At 43.7% G+C, this 23,033-nt stretch overlaps 1 protein-coding gene across 1 annotated transcript in view; it reads right to left on the bottom strand.

The window, feature by feature from the left end:
• Nucleotides 1–23,033, bottom strand: part of LOC139046292 (adhesion G protein-coupled receptor E2-like) — a 36,326-nt gene that overhangs the window by 1,252 nt on the left and 12,041 nt on the right. The window contains exons 6-14 of the mRNA XM_070518180.1: nucleotides 22,825–22,962; nucleotides 21,786–21,963; nucleotides 21,596–21,703; nucleotides 21,221–21,444; nucleotides 20,477–20,656; nucleotides 19,219–19,416; nucleotides 18,700–18,935; nucleotides 505–571; nucleotides 154–245 (exon numbers count right to left, since the gene is read on the bottom strand). Of these exons, the coding sequence (XP_070374281.1) occupies nucleotides 154–245; nucleotides 505–571; nucleotides 18,700–18,935; nucleotides 19,219–19,416; nucleotides 20,477–20,656; nucleotides 21,221–21,444; nucleotides 21,596–21,703; nucleotides 21,786–21,963; nucleotides 22,825–22,962 (1,421 nt within the window). The remainder of the gene's footprint in view (nucleotides 1–153; nucleotides 246–504; nucleotides 572–18,699; nucleotides 18,936–19,218; nucleotides 19,417–20,476; nucleotides 20,657–21,220; nucleotides 21,445–21,595; nucleotides 21,704–21,785; nucleotides 21,964–22,824; nucleotides 22,963–23,033) is intronic.

The raw sequence follows: 23,033 nt of genomic DNA, 5'->3' as shown, positions 1-23,033 counted from the left end.
AGTCTGAGCTGGCTGCCACAGAAGCATAGCTGGGTCTGATTACTCTGGGTTCTCAGAAGACCCTGAGAGGGGGCAGCAGGGGCTGCTAAGGGACATGGCTTCGCTCTTGGGACCACACGCGGCTGTGGGCTGTCACCCTCCCCTCCAGCTTACCTTGTGTCCTGCAGGGTGGACACATCACTGTTGAGGGAAGACAGTCTGCTTTTCAACATCCAGAGAGTCATCAGAAAGAAAGCTAAGTTGACCTTCAGGAAACCACAGAAGGATTATTGATTAAAATTCCATTCTGTTTCTGTATCCTAGCCTGTCCAACATCAATTCCACCCTTAAGTAGTTCCCACATTTAGTAACAGTGCTAGAGTTTGTAGTTTTTGGAGCAGTCTTAGAAAACCAAACCAAATCCATGACAACCCAAGGATATTCCAGCTCATCCACCCCCTTATAATTCTGCCCTTCTAATGACCCCCAGCTGAGCATTAAGGATGTTCTGAAGTCATCACTCACAGAGCAGATGGCACAGACTGGTCCAAGGAAGCCCCATATAAATCCACTTTCTGAGCGGAGCCAGCAGCTGAGCAAGAGAGAGAATAAAAATTGCACTGGTCCTTAGGGATATTGAAAAAGTATATAAATTCGCTCATCTATTCATTCTTCAACAAATATTGAGTATCTTGTCTGTGATAGGCTGTGTGGTTGGGCTCTGAAGATACAGCAGTGAAGAAAGTAAACATTGGACTTACAAGCAACATGGGGGAGTGAGCTGTTCCCTTCATCTCTCCCCCTTTGAACTACAACTAAATGGACATTCCCTGAGCAACAGAGGAAGCCCACACAGCACAACAGGATGCCTGAGAACACAGGCAGCTATACATCTGAGGGTGGATGGACTGGCCTCCTGGGAAGTAGCAGAGATAGATGAGCACACCCTTCTCTCTCCCAGTAGCCCTGTCATGCACACCAACACTTGCTAACCTGGTGCAAGTGCCCAGAAAGTGGGAGCACACACCAGGACATCTGTAAGAAGAGGTGGTGGTAACCCTTAGCTTGTGCTTGTGGTCACTCTCCCAGCAGTGAGGGGGAGCCCACTGCTGCCCCTGTGCCACCAAGGAGCAGCCATAGCTCGGGTCCCAGTGAGTATGTCCCGCCCTCCAAGCACAGCAGCCTAGTGAACCGAGGCTGTGGACTGTAAACAGAGGCCTCAGCAGATCTACGTGCTAGGGCAAAAGGCTCCCAAGCGTGTATGTGAGCACTCACAGTGCTGCTGAGTCCCCAAACAGGGAACGGGTCCTGGGCAGCTGTGGGAATAGGCACGCAGCTGGGCCCACTCAGGTTCACTTTCCTGGTGGACAGGGAGAGCCTGCTATGCCCCAGTGCTGTCAAGGAGCAGTCATAGCTCGGGTCCCAGCAGGGAAGCCCCAAGCGCCAAGCACAGTGGCCCCTCAGACTGCAGACCATAAACAAAGTCTTCAGAAGATCCACCTGCTGGGGCAAATGCTCCCCAGGCCCGTATATAAGTGCTCCTAGTGCTGCTGAGCTCCCAAAGGAGGAACAGGCCCCAGGATGCTGTGAAAATAGGCACCGTAGCTTTGAGCCCGCTGGTGACCACTTTCAGGCAGGGAGGGGGAGCTCAGAGGGCCCCTGAGGCACCAGAGTGGACCTAGCCCAGCGAGGAAGCCTTGCCTGACAAGGAGAGTCCACACAAATGCCTGAACACACCCCAGGCTGGGGTAAGCACCCATAATACACCCACAGCTCCCAGCAGATGAGGTGGGGCCAGGAAAACTGCTCCTGCTCCCGTCCCCCCCCAGTAGTAACAGGGGGAATCTGTGCCCTAAGAATACCACAAATGCCCCAACAAAAGATTAGTTCATCAAACACCATGAGAAACTGCAGCAACAATTCAGACCAGAAGGAAAATGACAATTCTCTAGAAACTGACACTGAAGGCACAGAAATATACAACCTAAATGACAGAGAATTCAAAATAGCCATCATAAGGAAACTCAGTGACTTCCAAGAAAACACAGAAAGACAATTCAAGGAGCTCAGCAATAAAATGAATCTCTTCACCAAAGAGATTGAAACTATAAAAAAATCAAGCAGAAATTCTGGATTGAAAAACACAATTGATGAAATGAAAAAATAATCTAGAATCTTTAATAAATAGAACTAATCTTATGGAGGAAAGAATTAGTCTTCTTGAGGGTAAAAATGTGGAAATTCTACAGGTGGAGGAGGAGATAGAACTAAGATTTTTAAAAAATGAAGGAATCCTTTGAGAAATATCCAACTCAATTAGGAAAAGCAACATAAGGATTATAGGTATTCCAGAGGGAGAAGTGGGGGAGAAAGGAGCAGAGAGCTTGTTCAAAGAAATAATTGCTGAGAACTTACCAAAGCTGGAGATGGCTTCAGATTTACAGATAAATGAAGCTAATCAAATGCCCAACTTCATCAGCACTAAAATAACTTCTCAAAGGCATATAATTGTAAAAATGGCAAAAGTCTGTGATAAGAAAAATACTAGGAGCAGCAAGGCAGAAGGAAATAACCTACAAAGGAAATCCTATCAGGCTTTCAGTGCACTTCTCAGCAGAAACCCTACAGGCTAGGAGAGAATGGAATGATACATTCAAAATACTGAAAGACAAACACTTTCAGCCAAGAATACTCTAGCCAGGAAAGCTTTCCTTCAGATATGATGGAGAAATAATCTTTCCCAGATAAAAAAAAGCTGAGGGAGTTCATCACCGCTAGACCTCCCCCTACAAGAAATAAGCAAAGATGCCCTCACACTGGCAACAGAAAGACAAAGGTCTACAAGGCTCTGAGCAAGGATACAAATACACAGACATGATAAGAAACGTGTGCCCTCTACCAGGACAGAGAACCAAAGACTCAATTATAACTTATAAGAGAAAGGGAAAGAAAGCATAAAAAGTAATGGTAAACACTTCAACTTAGCCACAAACTCACAAAATTAAAAACAGAAAAATTTTTAACAGCAGTTACTCAGAAGGGGAGAGGAAAGGGAAGGAACCTGCTTAGGTTAATGGAGATAAGAGGCTATGAGGAAATGGTCTATCACATATCCAACATCTTTCCTACAACCCTCACGGTAACCACCAACCAAAAAATCAAAGCAGAGCCACAATTCACAAAAAGTGAGAAATATCCCTCAGAAAACCAATAAAATGAAATGGCAGTCAGAAATACAAAGGAAGAGAAACAGTGGAAACATAGAACAACCAGAAAACAAGAGATAAAATGGCAGCCTTAAGCCCTCATATATCAATAATCACTCTAAACGTAAATGGATTGATCTCTCCAATCAAAAGACACAGAGTAGCTGGATGGATTAAAAGACAAGACCCAACAATATGCTGCCTCCAGGAAATGCAACTCAGCTCCAAACACAAACACAGGCTTTGAAGGAAGCGATGGAGGAAAATACTCCAAGCTAACGGCCAACAAAAGAAAGCAGGTGTTGCCATACTTTTATCAAACAAAGCAGACTTCAAGTTAAAAAACACAAGCATAGACAAAGAGGGGCAGTATATAATGATAAAAGGGACATTCCACCAAGAGGATGTAACACTTATTAATATATATGCACGTAACATAGGGGCCCCAAAGTACGTAAAGCAATTATTAACAGACATAAAGGAAGAAATTAACAGCAATATGATAGTTGTAGGGGACCTCAACACCTCACTCGCACCAATGGACAGATCATCCAGACAAAATATCAAGGGAATAGTAGATTTAAATAAAACACTTGATCAGATGGACTTAATAGATATATAGAGAGCATTCCATCTGAAAACAGCAGACTATACATTCTTCTCAAGTGCACATGGGTCATTCTCAAAGATAGACCATATATTGGGAACCAAGGCAAGCCTCAATAAATTTAAGAAGATTGAAATCATCCCAACCATCTTTTCTGACCACAATGCTAGAACCACAAGAACAAAACTGGGAAAGTCAGAAATATATGTGGAGACTAAACAACACGCTACCGAACAACCACTGGATCATTGAGGAAATCAAAGGGGAAATTAAAAAATACCTGGAGACAAATGAAAATGAAAATATAACATACCAACTCTTATGGAATGCAGCAAAAGAGGTCCTAAGAGGGACATTCATAGCAATGCAGGTTCACCTCAACCAGCAAGAAAAATCTCAAATAAGTAATCTTGAAGTACACCTAGCAGAGCTAGAAAAAGAAGGACAGACAAAGCCCAAAGTCAGCAGAAGGAGGGGAATAATAAAAATCGGACCACAAATAAATGAAATAGAGACTTAAAAAAACAGTAGAAAGGATTAATGAAACTAAGAGCTGGTTCTTTGAGAAGATAAACAAAATTGACAAACACTTAGCCAGACTCACCAAGACAAAAAAGAGAGAAGGCTCAAATAAATAAAATTAGAAATGAAAGAAGAGAAATTATAATAGATACTGCAGAAATACAAAGGATTATAAGAGAATACTATGAAAAAACTATATGCCCACAAATTCGATAACCTAGAAGAAATGGATGAATTCCTAGACTTATACACCCTCCCAAAACTAAATCAAGAAGAAACAGAGAATCTGAACAGACCAATCACAAATACAGAGATTGAAATCGTAATCAAAAACCAGCCAAAAAACAAAAGTCCAGGACCAAAATGGTTTCTCTGGAGACTTCTACCAACCACTCAAAGATTTAGTGCCTATCCTTCTCAAACTATTCGTAAAAACTGAAGAATGTGGAACACTGACTAACGCACTCTATGAAGTCAGCCTTGTCCTGATACAAAAACCAGACAAGGACAAGAAGAAGAACTACAGGCCAATGTCACTATGAACTTAGACGCAAGAATCCTCCACAAAATATTGGCAAACCGAATACAGCAATAAATCACAAGAATCGTACACCATGATCAAGTGGGATTCATTACAGGGACTCAGGGATGGTTCAACATCTGCAGATCAATCGATGTGATACACCACATCAACAAAGTGAGGAATAAAAATCCCATGATCCTCTCAGTAGATGCAGAGAGCATTTGACAAGATCCAACAGCCATTTATGATTTTAAAAACTCCCAATAAAAAGAGAGAAGGTATAGAAGGAAAGTACCTCAACACAATAAAGGCCATATACGACAAACCCACAGCCAACTCATACTTAATGGCGAAAAACTGAAAGCCATCCCTCTGAGAACAGGAACAAGACAGGGGTGTCCTGGGGACTACTCTCGCCACTCCTATTTCAACATAGTACGGGAGGTATTGGCCAGAGCAGTTAGGCAAGAAAAAGAAGTAAAAAGAATCCAAATTGGAAAGGAAGAAGTGAAACTTTTGCTAATGGCAGGTGATACGATTCTATATATAGAAAACTCTATAAAGAATCCACCAGAAAACTATTGGAAATAATCAATAACTACAGCAAAGTTAGGGTACAAAATCAATTTTGAAAAATCAGTTGCATTCCTATACACTAACAATGAACTACCAGAAAAAGAAATCAAGGAAACAATCTTATTTACAATCACAACAACAACAAAAAATAAAATATCTAGGGATAAACTTAACCAAAGAGGTGAAAGACCTGTACACTGAAAACTATAAGACATTATTGAAAGAAATTGAAGACATAGAGAAATGGAAAGATATTCCATGTTCATGGGTCTGAAGAATAAACAGTCAAAATGTCCACACTACCTAAAGCAATCTACAGATTCAATGCAATCCCTATCACAGCTCCAACAACATTTTTCACAGAAATAGATCAAAGACTCCTAAAATTTATATGGAACAACAAAAGACCATGAGTAGCCAAAGCAATCCTGAGCAAAAAGAAAAAAGCTGGAGGCATCACAATCCCTGACTTCAAAACATACTCCAAAGCTACAGTAATCAAAACAGCATGGTACTGGCACAAAAACAGACAAACAGATCAATGCATCAGAATTGAAAGCTCAGAAATAAAACCACACATTAATGGAAAGTTAATCTTTGACAAAAGAGCCAAGAACATACAATGGAGAAGGGAAAGTCTCTTCAATAAATGGCGTTGTTAAAAGTGGACAGCTACATGCAAAAGACTGAAAGTAGACCATTGTCTTGCACTATAGACAAAAATTAACTCTAAATGGATTAAGGATTTGAATGTAAGAACTGAAAGCATAATAATCCTAAAAGATCATATAGGCAGTACACTCTTTGACATTGGTCTTAGCCACATCTTTTTGAATACATGTCTAATTGGGTAAGGGAAGCAAAAGAAAAATTTAACAAATGCGACTACATCAGACTAAAAAGTTTCTGCAAAGCAAATGAAACCATCAACAAAATGGAAAGACAACCCAGCAACTCAGAGAAAATATTTGCAAATCATTTATCAAACAAGGGGTTGATATCCAAAGTATATAAAGAACTCACACAACTCAACAACAAAAAAGCAAACAACCCGATCAAAAAATGGGCAGAGGACATTTTTAAAAGGAAGACATACAGATGGCCAACAGACACATGAAAAGACGCTCAAATTCACTAATCATCAGGGAAATGAAAATCAAAACTACACTGAGATATCACCTCACACCCGTCAGAGTGGCTGTAATCACCAAGACAAAAAACAACAATGTTGGAGAGGATGTGGAGAAAAGGGAAGCCTCACACACCGCTGGTGGGAATGCAAACTGGTGCAGCCATTATGGAAAACAGTATGGAGATTCCTCAAAAAACTAAAAAGAACTACCATGTGACCCAGCTATCCCACTGCTGGCTATCTACCCAGATAATTTGAAATGAACAATCCAAAGTTACATAAGCACCTCTATGTTCATTGCAGCACTATTCACAACAGCCAACACATGGAAGCAACCCAAGTGCCCATCGATCAATGATTGGATAAAGAAAATGTGGTATATATACAATGGAATACTACTCAGCAATAAAAAAAGATGAAATCATCCCATTTTCAACGACATGAATGGACCTGGAGGGAATTATGCTAAGCAAAATAAGCCTGAGAGAGAAAGACAAACACCAGATGAGTTCACTCATACGTGGAATATAAACAAATACGTGGACAAAGACAACAGTCCAGTGGTTACCAGGGGGTGGGGGTGGGCACAGGGGGTGAAGGGGAGCACTTATGTGGTGACAGACAAGAAATAATGTGCAACTGAAATCTCACATTGATGTAAACTAATATGAATCTCTATTTTAAAAAAAAGGAAGGTAAATATCGTCTTAAGCCCCTGAAATCTCACATCAGTAGGAGGTACACAGTCAGACACACTGTGTGACAATAAACAAAAATGTGGGGCGATGAGAATGTATCATAGTTGTCCCACTTAGTTTTGGGCCTGAGAGATTAGGATGGTTAGTGAAGATTCCCACCGGAAATTACAGGTTAGTTGAGATATGAACAATGAGTGGATGTCACTGAGAGAAACAGTGTTGAGGCAGGGGCCTGTAATTTCTTTAGGTTCACGGGACTCAAGTTTTCAAGAGTCTCATGAACCTAATGTGGTTTGAGAGGGTTTTCCTGCACTATTCAATTTATTTATCCTTCACCTGCTGAAAAACCCACCCACTGAGTCTAAAATCATTTTTCTGGCTTTATTGAGACATATTTCACACCCATAACATTCACGGATTTAAACTGTGCATTTCAGTGACAGTCAGTATATTCACAGCTGTGCAACCATCACCACAATGTAACTGTAGGAAATTTTCAGCTCCTCAGAAAGAAACTTCAGAGTGATGTCAGCATCGTGATGGAGTGAGTTATTCCCTTTGTCTCCCCTCTAAATTACAACCCACTGGAAATCCGTTGATGGACAGAGACTCCGTACACAGTGTTACAGGATGCCTGAGAGATCCACGATCTATACATCTGAAGGTGGGTGGACTGGACCCCAAGGAGGCAGAGGAACTAAGGGAGCAGCCCCTTCTCCCTCCCCTCACAGCAGCAATCCAGGGCAGGGGTCCTCACACCTGTGCATGTGCCGATGAGCACACGCTGTGGGGCAGAAACAACAGGTGCAGGGTGGTCATCGCCCATCCCCCCGTGGATCCACCATTTGTGCCTGCAAACAGAGACTGTGGGAGATGAAGCACCAGGTGTGGCTTGGTCCCTGACCCTCCCCCGAAGATCTGGTACACGTGGTTGTGAGCAGACACTGGAGGAGCAGAAACAACAGGCATGCCTTATCCCCATCCCTCCCCCCTAGAACTAGCAGGTCACACACAGGCCCTGAGAATCACGACACAGAGGGGGGCCAGTGAACCAGCCCCCTTTTCCTCCCCCAGCAGTGGCCCAGTCCTTCCAGTGGTGGGGACATTATACGAAATTCAGATTTTCCTGCCTGGGGAAGGTTGCCTTGACCTGAGTTTTCAAAACACACCAGCAAGTGCCAGAAACCAAAGGGTGCACGAGTGATCAGCAGCAACAAGCTTTCTCTGCATAGCCCCTGCACTACCCCACCTGCCCTGCAGCAGTGGCAAGTGGAACCTGTGACCATAGGCTGCAGGAACCACAGCAGAACCAGTGACCCAGACCCAGTGGTGGCACACACGGAAGGGGTAAGGGGCTGCAATAAAAGTCCTCAGGTCCCCAGGGCACCAGCACTGACAGTGACACTGGTGAACCCGGGACACCTCAGACAAGCCACAAGCAGCAGCATAGGAGGTGCACAGGGCAGCAGCATCCAAGCCCCTGGAGAGCCCGTGGGGGAACATGAGGCCCAGGTGACCCCGAAAGCAGCAGAAGTGCTGGCAGACTGGTGATCCCGATGGCAGCACCTGAGACGGCAGTGACATCACAAGCAGCAAGGCACCGGCCACCTCAGAAGCACAAGTGGCACAAGGAAGAGACAGACAATGCCCCTGGCAGAGGCAGTGGAGTGTGGAAAGTACAGGCTCAAATACCACCAGAACCAGCTCAGAACCAAAGTAACCAAAGCCATACCCAAATAAGAAAGGTGTTTACTACGAAAAATGTACCAGTAGAGGATCAAATCATCAAGCACCTTGAAGTACAGTAACACGGCAGAACACAAGGAGAATGATAGCTCTCCAGAAACCAAACTTGAAGTCACAGAAGATTACAATTCTAACTGAGATAGAATTCAAAATAGCTGTCATGAAGAAACTCAATGAGTTACAAGAAAACTCAGAAAGAGAGTTCAGTGAGCTCAGGAATAAAATTAATGAACAGAAGGAGTACTACACCAAAGAGATTGAAACTCTTTTTAAAAAAAACAAAGAGAAATTCTGGAGATGAAGAATACAGTTCATGAGATGAAAAATAAAGTAGAAAGCATTAAAAATAGAGCAGACCATATGGAAGACAGAATTAGTGAGCTCAAAAACAGAAAACCAGAATTGATTCAGATGGAGGAAGAGAGAGAACTAAGATTTTTTTTTAAAAAAAATGAAGAAATTCTATGAGAAATATCTGATTCAATTAGGAAAAGTAACATAAGGATAATAGGTATCCCAGAAGGAGAAGAGAGGTAGAAAGGAGCAGAAAGCTTATTCAAAGAAATAATACTAGCAAATTTTGCAAACCTTGGGAAAGAACTGGACATACAAAACAAATAGAACTGGACGTATGAAGCAATAGGAATAGAACATATGAAGCAAACAGAACTCCTAATACCTCAATGCGAAAAGATCCTCTCAAAAGTATATATTATTAAAAGTGTCAGGAGTGAGCAACAAAGAAAGAATATGAAGGGAAGCAAGAGAGAAAACCACATACAAAAGAACCTCCACCAGGCTTTCAGCAGTTTTCTCAGCAGAAACCTTACAGGCTAGGACAGAGTGAAATGATATATTCAAAACACTGAAAGACAAAAACAGTGGAAATGGAAATATAAAGCAAACAGAATATAAGAGACGAAACAAAGGAGCCAAGAATACACAATGCAGAAAGGAAAGTCTCTTCAATAAATGGTGTTGGGAAAACTGAGCAGCCACATGAAAAAGAATGAAAGTAGACCATTATCTTTTGCAATACACAAAAAGTAACTCCAAATGGATTATAGACTTGAAAGTAAGATGTGAAACCATAAACTCCTCGAAGAAAATATAGACAGTACACTCTTTGACATAAGTCTTAGCAGCATCTTTTTGAATACTCTTTCTCATCAGGCAAAGGAAACAAAAGAAAAAATAAACAAATGGGACTACATCAGACTCAAAGGCTCTACAAGGCAAAGGAAACCATGAACAAAACAAAAAGACAACCCACCAACTGGGAGAGAATATTCGCAAATCGTATATCCAACAAGGGGTTAATTCCCAAAATATATAAAGAACTCATGCAACTCAACAACAACAAAAAAAACAAACAACCCGATCAAAAAATGGGCAAAGGATATGAACGCACATTTTTCCAAAGAAGGTATACAGATAGCCAAGAGGCACATGAAGAGATGCTCAACAACAGTAATTATTTGGGATATGCAAATCAAAACTATAATGAGATATCCCCTTACACCTGTTCATAATGGCTATGATTAACAAGACAAAAAATTAACAAATGTTGGAGAGGATGTGGAGAAAACGGAACCCTCCTGCACTGTTGGTGGGAATGCAAACTGGTACAGCCACTATGGAAAACAGTATGGAGACTTCTCAAAAAATTAAAAATAGAAATGCCATACGATCCAGCTATCCAACTACTGGGTATTTATCCAAAGACTTGAAACCAACAATTCAAAGAGACTTATGCACCCCTATGTTCACTGCAGCATTATTCACAACAGCCAAGATGTGGAAGCAACCCAAGTGTCCTTCAACTGATGAATGGATATAGAAGATGTGGTACACATATATATATGAATACTATTTAGCCATAAAAAGATATGAAATCGTCCCATTTGCAACAACATGAATGGACATCAAGCGTATTATGTTAAGTGAAATAAGCCAGACAGAGAAAGACAAGCACCGCCTGATTTCACTCAGACATAGAAGATGAACAAACACATGGGGAAAGAGAACAGATTGGTGGTTTCCAGAAGGGAAGGGGATGGGGGAGGGTGAAAAGTGTAAAGGGGTGCATATGTACAGTGACGGATAAATACTCGACTGTGGATGGTGAGTATGATGCAGTCTACACAGAAACTGAAATATAATAATGTACGCCTGAAATTACACAATGTTATACACCAATATGACCTCAATAAAACAATTTTTAAAAAATTACAAATGCCGCTCTAGCAATTGCTACCTGTTTATAAAACTAAAGGATTGAAAATAAAGTAAGTGTCCATCAATACAGGGCTAGCTATTGAAATTATGAAAAATTTATATAATAAAATCTTATGCATCTGTAAAATGGAAGGCAGAAGCTGAAGAATCTTCAAGATATGTTGTTAAATGAAGAAAACCAATGTGCAGAAAAAGGGTATGGTATGCAACCATTGGTACTAAAAATATATTAAAAAGAAAAATGTGTGATTTTTATATTAACAAAATCCTTTTGATAGAAAAAAAGAAACTTCCTTCACATTAGCAGCCACACCTCATTCTGACTCTCAGGCACCCCACCCCCACCCTAGCCCCAGGGCACCACTCATCTACTTTCTATCTCTATGGTTTGCCTATTCTGGACATTTCACATGAGTGGAGTCATAAGATATGTGATCATTTATGACTGGATTGTTTCATTTAGTATACAGTTTTCAAGGCTCATTCATGTTGCAGCATATTTTCATGGGTGAATAATATTTTTTATTCTTTATTAATGGCTAAATAATATTCCACTGTATGCTATGCCACACTTCGTTTATCCATTCATCAGTTAGTGGACATTTAATTTCCAACTTTTGGCCACTTTGAATGATGCTGCTATGAGCATTCATGTCCAGGCTTTGTGTGGAAGCATGTTGTCATGTCTTTGGGGAATATACTGAGGAGAGGAATTGCTGGGTCATTCGAACTTTGAGAAACGGTCAAACTGTTTTGCAAAACAGCTGCACTATTTTATATACCAGCCAGCAATGGGTGAGGATTCTAATTTTTCCACATCCTTGCAACACATTCCACTGTCTGTCTTTTTCTTTCATTTTGTGTTAAAACTAATGAGGGTGAAGTGATATCTTATTTTGTGGCTTTTAATTTTCATTTTGCTAATGCCTAATATGTTGAGCATCTTTTCATGCACTTATTGGTCTTTTATATACCTTTAAAGAAATGTCCAAGTTCAAGTCAGTCCATTTTATATTGAATTTGTCTTTCATTATTGAGTTAACTCAATTTAATTTTAACAACAGTGCAAACAGAAGATCTCTTATGATCACAGATTGGTTTCCAAGGCATAGAGAGCTTATGTCTATTGCTCAAGGTTTTACTAACAGACAGTAAGAGAATCTACTCTTGAATCAACATTAATGCAAAGTATAGAGTGAGGCAGGACATTTCAAGAAAATGGAGAGTGAGGCGGGACATTTCAGGACAATGGAGAGTGAGGTGGGACATTTCAGGACAATGGAGAGTGAGGTGGGACATTTCAGGACAATGGAGAGTGCGGTGGGACATTTCAGGACAATGGAGAGTGAGGTGGGACATTTCAGGACAATGGAGAGTGAGGAGGTACATTTCAGGACAAAGGAAACTGAGGCGGGACATTTCAGGATAATGGAGAGTGAGGCGGGACATTACACGACAATGGAGAGTGAGGTGGGACATTTCAGGACAATAGAGAGTGAGGAGGTACATTTCAGGACAAAGGAAACTGAGGCGGGACATTTCAGGACAATGGAGAATGAAGTGGGACATTACAGGACAATGGAGAGGTTGGTAGGACACTTCAGGACAAGGAACTATATACTGAGAAGAATGTAATCAAGAAAGAACTGAAGTGTCTGAGAAGGACACCTGGAAAGAGCTCAGCTGAGCAGGTGAACATAAGTTTTAGCAGCATGTTGTGGTTAAGAGTGCACGTCCTGGGAGACTGACTTCTTGAATGAAGGAGTGAGGACCTTGGTAAACTTGCTCTCCTTCTAACGCTACAAGAATATAAGCAAAACAGCTAAAAGCAACCATTTCAAAACTCTAGCAATTACTCCAAGCCACAGAACAAACTGAAAATAGCCTATCCAAGAGAACCTGCTGACCCTCAATAAGACTGGAAAGGAAGGAGTCTGTGAAGTTTCAACTTAGAGCCTCTTCCATTCCTTCTCTCCCCAGCTTGGTGGTGCATCAGCCAAAAGTTGACAGCATTCCAGAAAACAGAGGGAGCTTACTACATCCAGAGATCTGTTAACAGCATCATCATCATCCTTAGAGCACAGTCAGCATTTCTTCAGACCCTTTGACTCCCTGGGAACATTTTCTTCTCCAAGTTTGGTGGCTCTTTGATGTGACCAATAGTTCGTCTCAGTTGGGAACAAAAAAGCCTACTCCATGGGCATTTCCAAACCAATAGCAAACTGCTGTCACACACCAGCTGCCTAAGGCTGTGATTTTAGGCAGGGTCAACAAGGACTTGTCTGGGGGAATTTAAAAGGCAATACTGGAGAACTAAAGGACCATAGAGAATTTTGAAAAACTCTGAAATATTCCTGGAAATCTCAGGATGCACAAGGATGTGCCCATGCTCAGGAAAAGACTGGGAATAAGAAAACACCATCCTCTCACCTCTGGCTGACCTTGAGGCTTTGTGCAATCAGGAAGTGAAAGCTCAGTCTGTTATGTAAGCCCCTGAAGGTGGAAGGTGCGCCTTGTCCCACAGATGCCTTTGTAAAAGAGTGCAGAGCACGTAGGCAAGGCATTTAAGGAAATCTTCTGACCAGACATTGAGTGGCCACTAAATTATCCTGAACCAGGCATGACCCTGTAGGCTCCCAGGATTAGAAAAAGAAACAAGAACTTTAAAAAGCTAGCAGAAAACTCAGAGGTCATACTCTTTAGAGAATGATCAATATGCAGAATTTGTTTAGGAAATTCAGAAACAAACAAACAGCAACAAACCTTTGAGGAATCTGATAACAGGAGCGTTGCAATATATGATCTAAAACACCTAGTTTTAAACAAAAATGTATGATACATATGAAGAAACAAAATAGTATGCATTACACACATGGAAAAAATCAGCCAGAAGAATATGTCACTGAAGAGGCATAGATTTTGATCTTAGTATGCAAAGTCTTTAAATGCGTTATTATAAATATATTAAAAAACTAAAATAAAGCACATTTGGAAAATAGAAGGAAAGTATGACAGTCTAACCAAATAAAGAATATGAATAAAGGAATAGAAATTATGAATGGAACAAAATGGGAAGTCTAGAGTTGCAAAGTACAATAACTGAAATGAGAAAATATTCATAATGGCTCAACTGAATGGAGCTGGCAAAAGAAAGACTTCAACGGGCCAGCCCCAGTGGCGTAGTGGTTAACTTCAGCATGCTCCACTTCAGTGGCCCAGGTTTGATCATCAGGTGTTGACCTACACCACTTGTGGCCATGCTAGGGTGGCAACTCACATACAAAATAGGGGAAGATTTGCACAGATGTTAGCTCATGGCAAATCTTTCTCAGCAAAAAAAAAGAAGAAGAAGAATTAATGAATTTGAATATAGATCAATAGAGATTATGCAGACTCAGGGAGAGGGAGAAAAAAGAATGAAGAAAAATGAAGAACCTCAGAGACCTGTGGCACAGGACTGAGTGCACCAACATACACATAATTGACATCCCAGAGAAAGATAAAGCAAAAGGGCAGAAAAATACCTGAAGAATGAATGGCTGAAAACTCCCTGAATTTGAAGAAAAGTATTAATCTACACATCCAAGAAGCTCAATGAACTCCAAGTAGAATTAACTGAAAGAGAGCCATGCCTAAACACGGCATAGAGCTACTGACAAGAGTCAAAGATACAATCTAGAGAGTGGCAGGAAGAAACTGACTTTTCGTGTACAGGAGATCCTCAATAAGACCAAGAGATGACTTCTTGTCAGACATCATGGCGGTCAGAAGGCAGTGGGGTGACATCTTCAAAGAGTCAAAAAAAGATAGTGAACCAAGACTTCCATATCCAGCTAAATTCTCCTTGAAAAGAAAAGAAATTAAGTCATTTCAAGATAAACAAAAATAGATAATTCTTCCTAGCAGAACTGTCCTACAGGAAATACTAAATGAGCCCTTCAGGCTGACAGGACAGGACACTAGACAGTAACTGGGATCCACATAAAGGAATACAGAGTGCCACTAAATGTAACTACATAGGTATCATGAAAGGCACTATAAACATATTTTTCTTTGGAACTCTTTTCTTCTGTTTTAAAAGACAACTGCACAAAGCAATACTTATAAAATGTGTCAATGGTTTATGACAATAATAGTATGAAAGAGGTGGAAGGGAATAGAGAAAAACTGGAAGAAAGTTTTTGTATAATACTGAAATGAAGTTAGATGCCAATTGCAATCCTCAGGCAACTCAAAAAATATAGTAAAAGAAATAAGGGAATTGAAAAGGTACACTAGGAAATGTCTACTTAACACAAAAGAAGACAGAAATGAGGAATGGAAGAATAGAAAAAGACATAAGATATACAGGAAAGAAATATCACATGGCATGTAAACCCTACCTTATCAGTAACTACGTTATAGATAAATGTATTAGACACTACAATAAAAAGTCAGAGAAAGGTAATATGGATTAAAACATTTTTTTGTATCTACTGGAAGACACTTTGGATTCAAAGACACAAATAAGTTGAAAGTTAAGGGATAGAAGGAGCAACCAAATGAGAGCTAGGGTGGATATATCGACATTAGACAAAATAGACTTTAAACAAAATTGTTAAAGACGAACAGGATATTTTATAACAATAAGTGGGTCAGACCATCAGGAAGACAATGAATATAAACATAAACACACCAAACAAGAGTCCCTAATACATGAAGCAAAACCCAAGATCGAAGGGAGAAACAGACAATTCAACAAGAGTAGTTGAAGACTTCCACACACAGTGGGTTTGTTCATGTCCCCTCAAAATATGTGTCCAAGTCTTAACCCCTGGCACCTGTGAGGGTGACCTCACTAGGAAATAGGGTCTTCACAGATGGAATTAAATTAAGGATCTCAATATGAGATCAACCTCAATTTAGAATGGATCCTAATTCCAATAGCTATTGTCCTTATAAGAGAAAAGAGAGGGATATTCAGACACTGATGCGCAGAGGCATTGGAAGACAGAGGCAGCGATATGAGATATACAGCCCCCAGCTGAGGAATGCCTGGAACTACCAAAGCTGGAAGAGGCAAGGAAGGATTCTCCCCTAGGGCCTTCAGAGGGATTGCAGTCCTGCCAACACCTTGATTTTGGACTTCTGGCGTCCACAACTGTGAGAGCATATGTGTCTCCTATTTTAAGCCACCAAGTTTACAGTATTTTGTTAGCACAGCCCTAGGAACTAATACCACATCACTTTCAAAAATGGATGAATAACGAAGCATAAGATCAATAAAGAAATTGAATATTAGGACAGCACAGTAACTGATGAGATCTAACAGACTGTAGAATTTTCCACTCAACAACAGAAAAAGGCACATTCTTCTCAAGTGAATGAAGAACATTCTCTAGGATACGATAGAGCGTAAGTTAGGAGTTAAATGAAGCCTCAGTAAAATCTTAAAAATTGGAATCATACAAACTATTTTTTTCTAATCAGAAATGAATTAAATTAGAAATCTACAACAGAAGAAAATTTGAATTTCACATATGTGGAGAAATTAAACATTCTCCTAAATAACCAATAGCTATGGTCAATTGATTTTCAGCAAGGAGGCTAAGACAATTCAATGGAGAAAGAACATCCTTTTCAAGAAATGGTGTTGGGAAAACTGGGTATCCACATGCAAAAGAATAAAATTAGATCCCTTCCTCACACCATACATAAAAATTAACTCAACAGCTATCAGACATATCTGTAACAGCTAAAACTATAAAACTTCTAGAAGAAAAAACTGGAGAATGTCTTTGCATCCTTGGTTTAGGCAATGGTTTCTTAGATATGACATCCAAAGCACTACCAACAAAAGAAGAAAATAGGAACATTTGACATCACAAAAATGAAAAACTTTCCTGCTTTAAAGAAAGCACATTAGGAAGACAGTGAAAAGACACAGATTGGTAGAAAATATTTGCAAATCGTACATTGATGATGGACTAGTATCCAGAATATATTAAGAACTCTTACAACTCAACAACAAAAAGACAAATAACCCAATTTAAAAATGGGCCAAAGATTTGAATAGGCATTTCTCCAAAGAAGATATGCAAATGGTCAATAAGCACATGAAAAGATGCTCAACATCATTAGTAGTAGGGAAACGCAAATCTAAACCTCAATGAAATATCAATTTACACTCATGAGGATGGCTAAAATAAAAAATGTAGAAAATAAGTGTTGACAATGATGTGGAGATAATTGAAACTCTCATATATTGCTGATGGGAATGTAAAATATGAGACAGACACTTTGGAAAACAGGTGGTGGTTTGTCAGAATGCTCAACATAGATTTGCCATATGACCCAGCAATTCTACTTGTAGATACACACCCAAGACAGATGAAAACACAAGTCCACACAAAAACTTGTACATGTATGTTTACAGCAGCATCATTCATAACAGCAAAAAAATGGAAATAATTTAAATGCTCATAAACTTATGGATGGATAAACAAAATGTGGAATGTTCACATAATGGAATATTATTTACAAAACAACAACAAAGAATGAAGTCATGATACTCACTACAACATGGATGAACCTTGAACACACCATGCTAAGTGAAAGAATCCAGTCACAGAAGATCGCATGCATGACTTAATTTATGTGAAATATCCACAGTAGGCAGATCCACAGAGACACAAAGTGGATGAGTGACTGTCGGGGGTTGGGGCGGAGGAGTGGGTAGCGGGAATGGGGAGTGAATGTTACTGTACACGAGCTTTCCTTTGGGGAGTTGAAAATGTTCTAAAATTGGATTGTGGCAAAGGCTGCACAACTCCATGGTTAGTCTAAAAGCCACTGATCTGGACACTTTAAAGGGGTAAATTTTAGGGATGTGAAATATATTTCAATAAAAATATAAAAACAATAAACCTAGTATGAAAAGCTGAAAATAAAAGCCTGCAAGCTCTGGAGCGTGGCTGTCTGGATTGGAATCCCAGCTCTGTTACCTAGCAGCCATGCACCTATGGGGATTTACCTAAACTATGTGTGCCTCAGTTTACTCAACTGTAAAATGGGACAAGGGACAGTACACGTCTACTTCATACTATTGGTGTGAGGACTGATTAAGATAACACATACAAAAATGGTTAGAAAAGTGCCTGGCCAAAAATAAGCACCTTCTAAATCTTAACTGTGATACAATCTAGTATTTTCATTATTTAAATCAGCTCTACTTTTTCAAATGAAAAATTGGAATATCCTTTGGATTTTGATACAGAAGTAGGTTAGATTTTTAAAATTTTGATTTCATCTTTGCAATTTCAAGGTCAGAGATTGAAAGAAATTCTCCTTAACGGTTATTATCTTCCTCCAGAAAATGCCCTAGGGATTATTACTTAGTGTTTCTCTGCATATTATGCTCTGGCATAATCCAAATGCTATGCTGGCCAAGGTCATGCTGGAGAAGAGCAGGACAAACGGGAAAGTGTATTTACCGGGTTGATGTTCCATAGAGATGAGGCCTGGATGCTGCAGAAATGGCCACGATCACGGCCGGGACGCCGTAGCCCACAGGGAACATGAGCCACTTCATGAACCTGCTCACACTGGAGTAGTTGACCACCATCAGGTTTCGTGCAGTGAGGAAGAGGTGCAGGCCCTCCAGCAGCATCCAGGTGAAGGAGGCCAGGTAGAGATAGTGTAAGGCGCCCGCGATGAGTGCGCACAGCACCTGGGGGAGGAGTGAGGCTTCACCAGGAGGGACTGTCAGCGTGGAGTGTGGCCCCAGGACCTCTCCCGTGCCTTGCCATTGGGGAGAAGTCTGATGCGTATGAAGGAGCGGTCAGAGAGGGTTTGTCGTCTAGTTGCATCAGTCAATGTGACATTGGTCACTCACCCCCTAACCTTCCCCAGGACCCAAGATCATTTCATTAAGGCATCCAGGGCAGCATGGCTCCCATGGACCCAGCACCCCCTGGGGCAGGCCAGAGGGTCCACTGGGACTGGGTCAGTACCTTGATCTCCGTTCGGTCGATGGCCGTGAGGAAGAGGAGGTGGGCCAGGAAGAGGCAGAGCGAGAGCTGCAAGTGGAGGGAGGTGCTGGTGTTCTGGATGGCTCTGCACAGCAGGAAGGTGAGGGCTGCCAGGAGGAGGCACAGCAGAGAGAGGCTGAGCCCCACGTAGGTGATCACATCCAGCACGGGATCCTCCTTCTGGGACCCAGCAAAGAGGAGAGCACAGTCACTCCTTCCTGCTCTGGAGAAATGGCCCTTCCACCATTTTTATTTTTCTTTTTAGGCATAGAAAAATGTAGGAATGGAGAGGCCAGGTAAATTTGTGATGTTTGTGGCTAAGTACCTAAACGTTCAGAATGTTAGGACACTATGGGATTGTGAACTGATTGATTCAGAGCCTGGACGAAGCCCTGCCTGTCACAAGGGTTTGTTTTCCTTCATGAGTTGCCTGAATGCTTCTCTGGTCTGGTGACCTAGAGGAAGTAACCAGCTCACCTGCACGGTGGGGGAGGCCAACACGGCCCCTGACCCACCTGTTCTCACCAGCTTCCCTGGTGCCCTCTGCCAAATCGTCCTTTCTGCAGCCCCTGAGCACTCCTGCACCAGAGACCCCTGAGGTGAGCAGAGGTCTAATTTGGCGACCATATCCCTGCCCCCGCGTGGACACACCCCTTCTTCCAGGTTTCCAGTCAAAAGCCAGTCCAGTGCTGCTGTGAAGGCATATGGCACATGGAGGGCCCACATCAGATCCTACATCAACTGCCTTGAAGAGAAGGAGTTTATCCTGGGTGGGCCTGGTCTAACCAGGTGAGCCCCTGAAAGATCCGGGCTTTTCTAGGAGAAAAACCCTCAAAGTTCGAAAGAGTTTTCATGTGAGGGAGCTTCAGCTGCTGGCCTCGAGATAGGCACTCTGACACCTTGTGAGAGAGCCCAGGAGACGACCACACGAGAAGGGATGCAGGCGGCCCCCAGGTGCTGAGCATGGTCCCCCGCTGCCAGGTAGCAAGAAAGTGGGACCTCAGTCCTACAACTGCAAGGAATTGAAGTCCCCCAACAACACACAGTGCAGAGGAGGACCCCAGGCCTCAGAGGAGAGGCTCGTAAGACCTGTAAGATGCCGACAGACAGCTGCACCACACAGGACTGCTGACCTGCAGAGACTGGGGGTGACACATCTGTGGGTCTTTAAGCTGCAGCATCTGTGGGAATTGGTTGTAGTGTGACAGACATTGAACGCAGCCCCTCTCAGGGCCCTCACCTCCACATCCTCGGGGTTCACCAGGATGGCCATGCTGCCCGGCAAGAAGCCCAGGCAGGTGGTGTTGCCGTTCCGGCTGCCCAGCCTCCGGCACCCTGTGGTGGCCCAGTGCCCGCCCCCGTGGCCAGCTCCCTTCCAGAAGGCACAGATCAGCTCCTGCCGTGTCCCGGGCGTCTCTGGCTGTGGGCAGGTGGGGGTGACCGGAGAGGTTAGCCTGGACCCCCCTTGGGTCCTGAGCTCGGGCTGAGGCTGAGGAGGGCTGTTCTTCATATGCAGCTGCCCGCTGAGCGCCTGCTGCGTGGGCCAGGCGGGGGCGCAGCCGTGACCAGGGCAGACCCACGTCCCTGCCCTGTGGGGCTGACATGCTCAGGGAGACAGAGGGTAAATAATAGACCTGATAAGTAAGTAAACTAGACAGTGTGTTGGAAGGTGTCAGGCGCTATTTAAAAGTGTAAAAAGAAAGACACGGCGGAGAGGAAGGAGAGCTGTGGCTCCAGGTTGTAATTTTCAGTTAAGGAGGTCAGGGGAGGCCTAAAAGAGAAGGTGACATTTGAACAGACTGGAAACATGTAAAGGGCTGAGTCACGTGAGGGAAAGGTGTCCCAGGCAGAGGGCACAGCAAGCGCAAAGGCCCTGAGTTTTGAGGAAGGAGCAGAGTGGGCGCAGGTGGGCTGCAGAGGGACCACTCTGACCCTGGCTACTGGGTGAGTAGTGGGGCTGACCCCTCCCCACCCCAGGACTCACACGGTGGGAGAAGATGACGGTGACCTTGGGGTCGAGTTTCGTCGTGTTCGTGTTGCTCAGAAGGACTGACTTGACGGCCGAGAGGATCCTCCACTGGATGCCGCGGAGCGGGCTGTCGTGGGTCTCTTCCAGCTCGGCTTGCCTCTCGGGGTCCAGCTCCAGGGAGGCGTTGGCCAGCGGTTTCTGCATGTTGGGGCTGGAGAGGATGCCCGCCACGGCAGGGCCTGCGGACAGACACACCGGCCCCTCTGCCTTCCCTCCTCCCTGAGATGCCTCATCCAGGCTGGCCGTCCCGGGGGAGCCCGTCTGAGCCTCACCCCTAGCCACATCCCAGCCCCCTCCCTCTCCACAGGTGTCCCCCGCACCCTGCCTTACCTGACCCCACAGCCCCGGCCGCCATGGCCCAGTCCAGGACCATCCGTGCGTGGCTCTGGCCCAGGGTGACATTCCCGTGTCCCTGCTCCTGGATCACCAGGGACAGCTCTGAGGGGAGAGGGGCAGTGACTAGGGGTCCGGGGAAGGACATGCGTTGGGCTGGGGCGGGCAGGGAAGGATGAGGCCTCACCTGTGCCTTCAGGAGACTGGTACGTGAAGGAGGCTCCAGGCATGGCCTTGGCGAGGGTCCTCAGGATTTCTTCCAGGCCCGAGAGGAGGTGGGTGACCGTGTGGTGCCGGTCAGGCAGGGCCAGGGTCTCCAGGTCCCCGGGGGCTTTTAGCAGCTCGTCCACTGACTGGATGAGGTCCTGGGGGTGGTGGGTGACAGCCGCTGAGTCATTGCACCACAGGGGCCACCTGAATGACCCAGCTCTCCCCCACCAGGGACACAGGAGGACCCCCCGGGGCCTGGGGAGCACAGGTGGGCGTCATCGAGACCCCGCAGCAGCCAGAAGACCAGTGAGGGGGCAGCCTGTGGCCTGTGCATGTGTCACAGCCACGGCCTCGACGTCCCTCAGGACCGGCCTCCTGCGCCTCCACCCAGAACAGTTGCCACGAGCCACGTGGCCGTCGGGCACTGGAAATGTGGCTGCTCCAAATGGAGCTGAGCTTGAAGTGTGAAATACGCAGCAAAATTGCAAACAATTAGAAAGAACGTGGAATATCTCAGTGACATTTTTATGATTCTGTGTTGAAATGGTAATGTTTTGGATCTGTTGGGTTAAAGGTCATTTTCTCAGTACTTTCCCTTGTTTACTTGTACTTTTTATTTAATGTAGCTACCAGAAAATTTAAAATGACATACGGGCTCCCGCTTTTCTACCCGCTAAGCGCGCACCAGCTCCGCCCCCCGCCCCGGGCGCCAGCTGCTGTTTTTGGAGCCTCTTCTCTTAGTTCGTTTATGAAGTGAGGAGACGGGCGGAGTCACTTGCCTGAAGTCACTCGGCAGGGAGGGGCAGTGGGTGGGGCGGGGGATTTGAACCCTCGTGGCCCAGCTCCGGAGAGAAAATCCTTAACTGCTCCCTTCTCCCCCTCGAGTGCACGTGCGCGTTTCAGGCTGTGTGGGCACGTCCGTGCTTGAGTTAACTGGTGTAGACACGGCGTGTATATGGCGCACACGGACACGAGTCTCCCTGAGCAGAGGCCCTGCTGGGGCTGTCTCCACTCACACGGAAGCATCCCCCAGACACCGCAGGGGACTGTCCTGGGCCCCTGGGTCCTGTCACTACCCGGACGGTGTTCTGGGCCGAGGCTGGCTTGAAGTGTCTGCGTAGATCCTGGACTCCTTCAAAGAAGCCGGAGAGACTCTGGGGGGAGGGGAGAAGAAGGGGTCAGGGAGCCTCGAGGGTGGGCGGGGAGCTGGGGGAAAAGGGGCGGA

This window comes from Equus asinus, chromosome 9 (genome assembly GCF_041296235.1).
Source record: "Equus asinus isolate D_3611 breed Donkey chromosome 9, EquAss-T2T_v2, whole genome shotgun sequence".
Classification (NCBI taxonomy): domain Eukaryota; kingdom Metazoa; phylum Chordata; class Mammalia; order Perissodactyla; family Equidae; genus Equus; species Equus asinus.
This window is presented reverse-complemented; position numbering and strand designations above follow the sequence as displayed.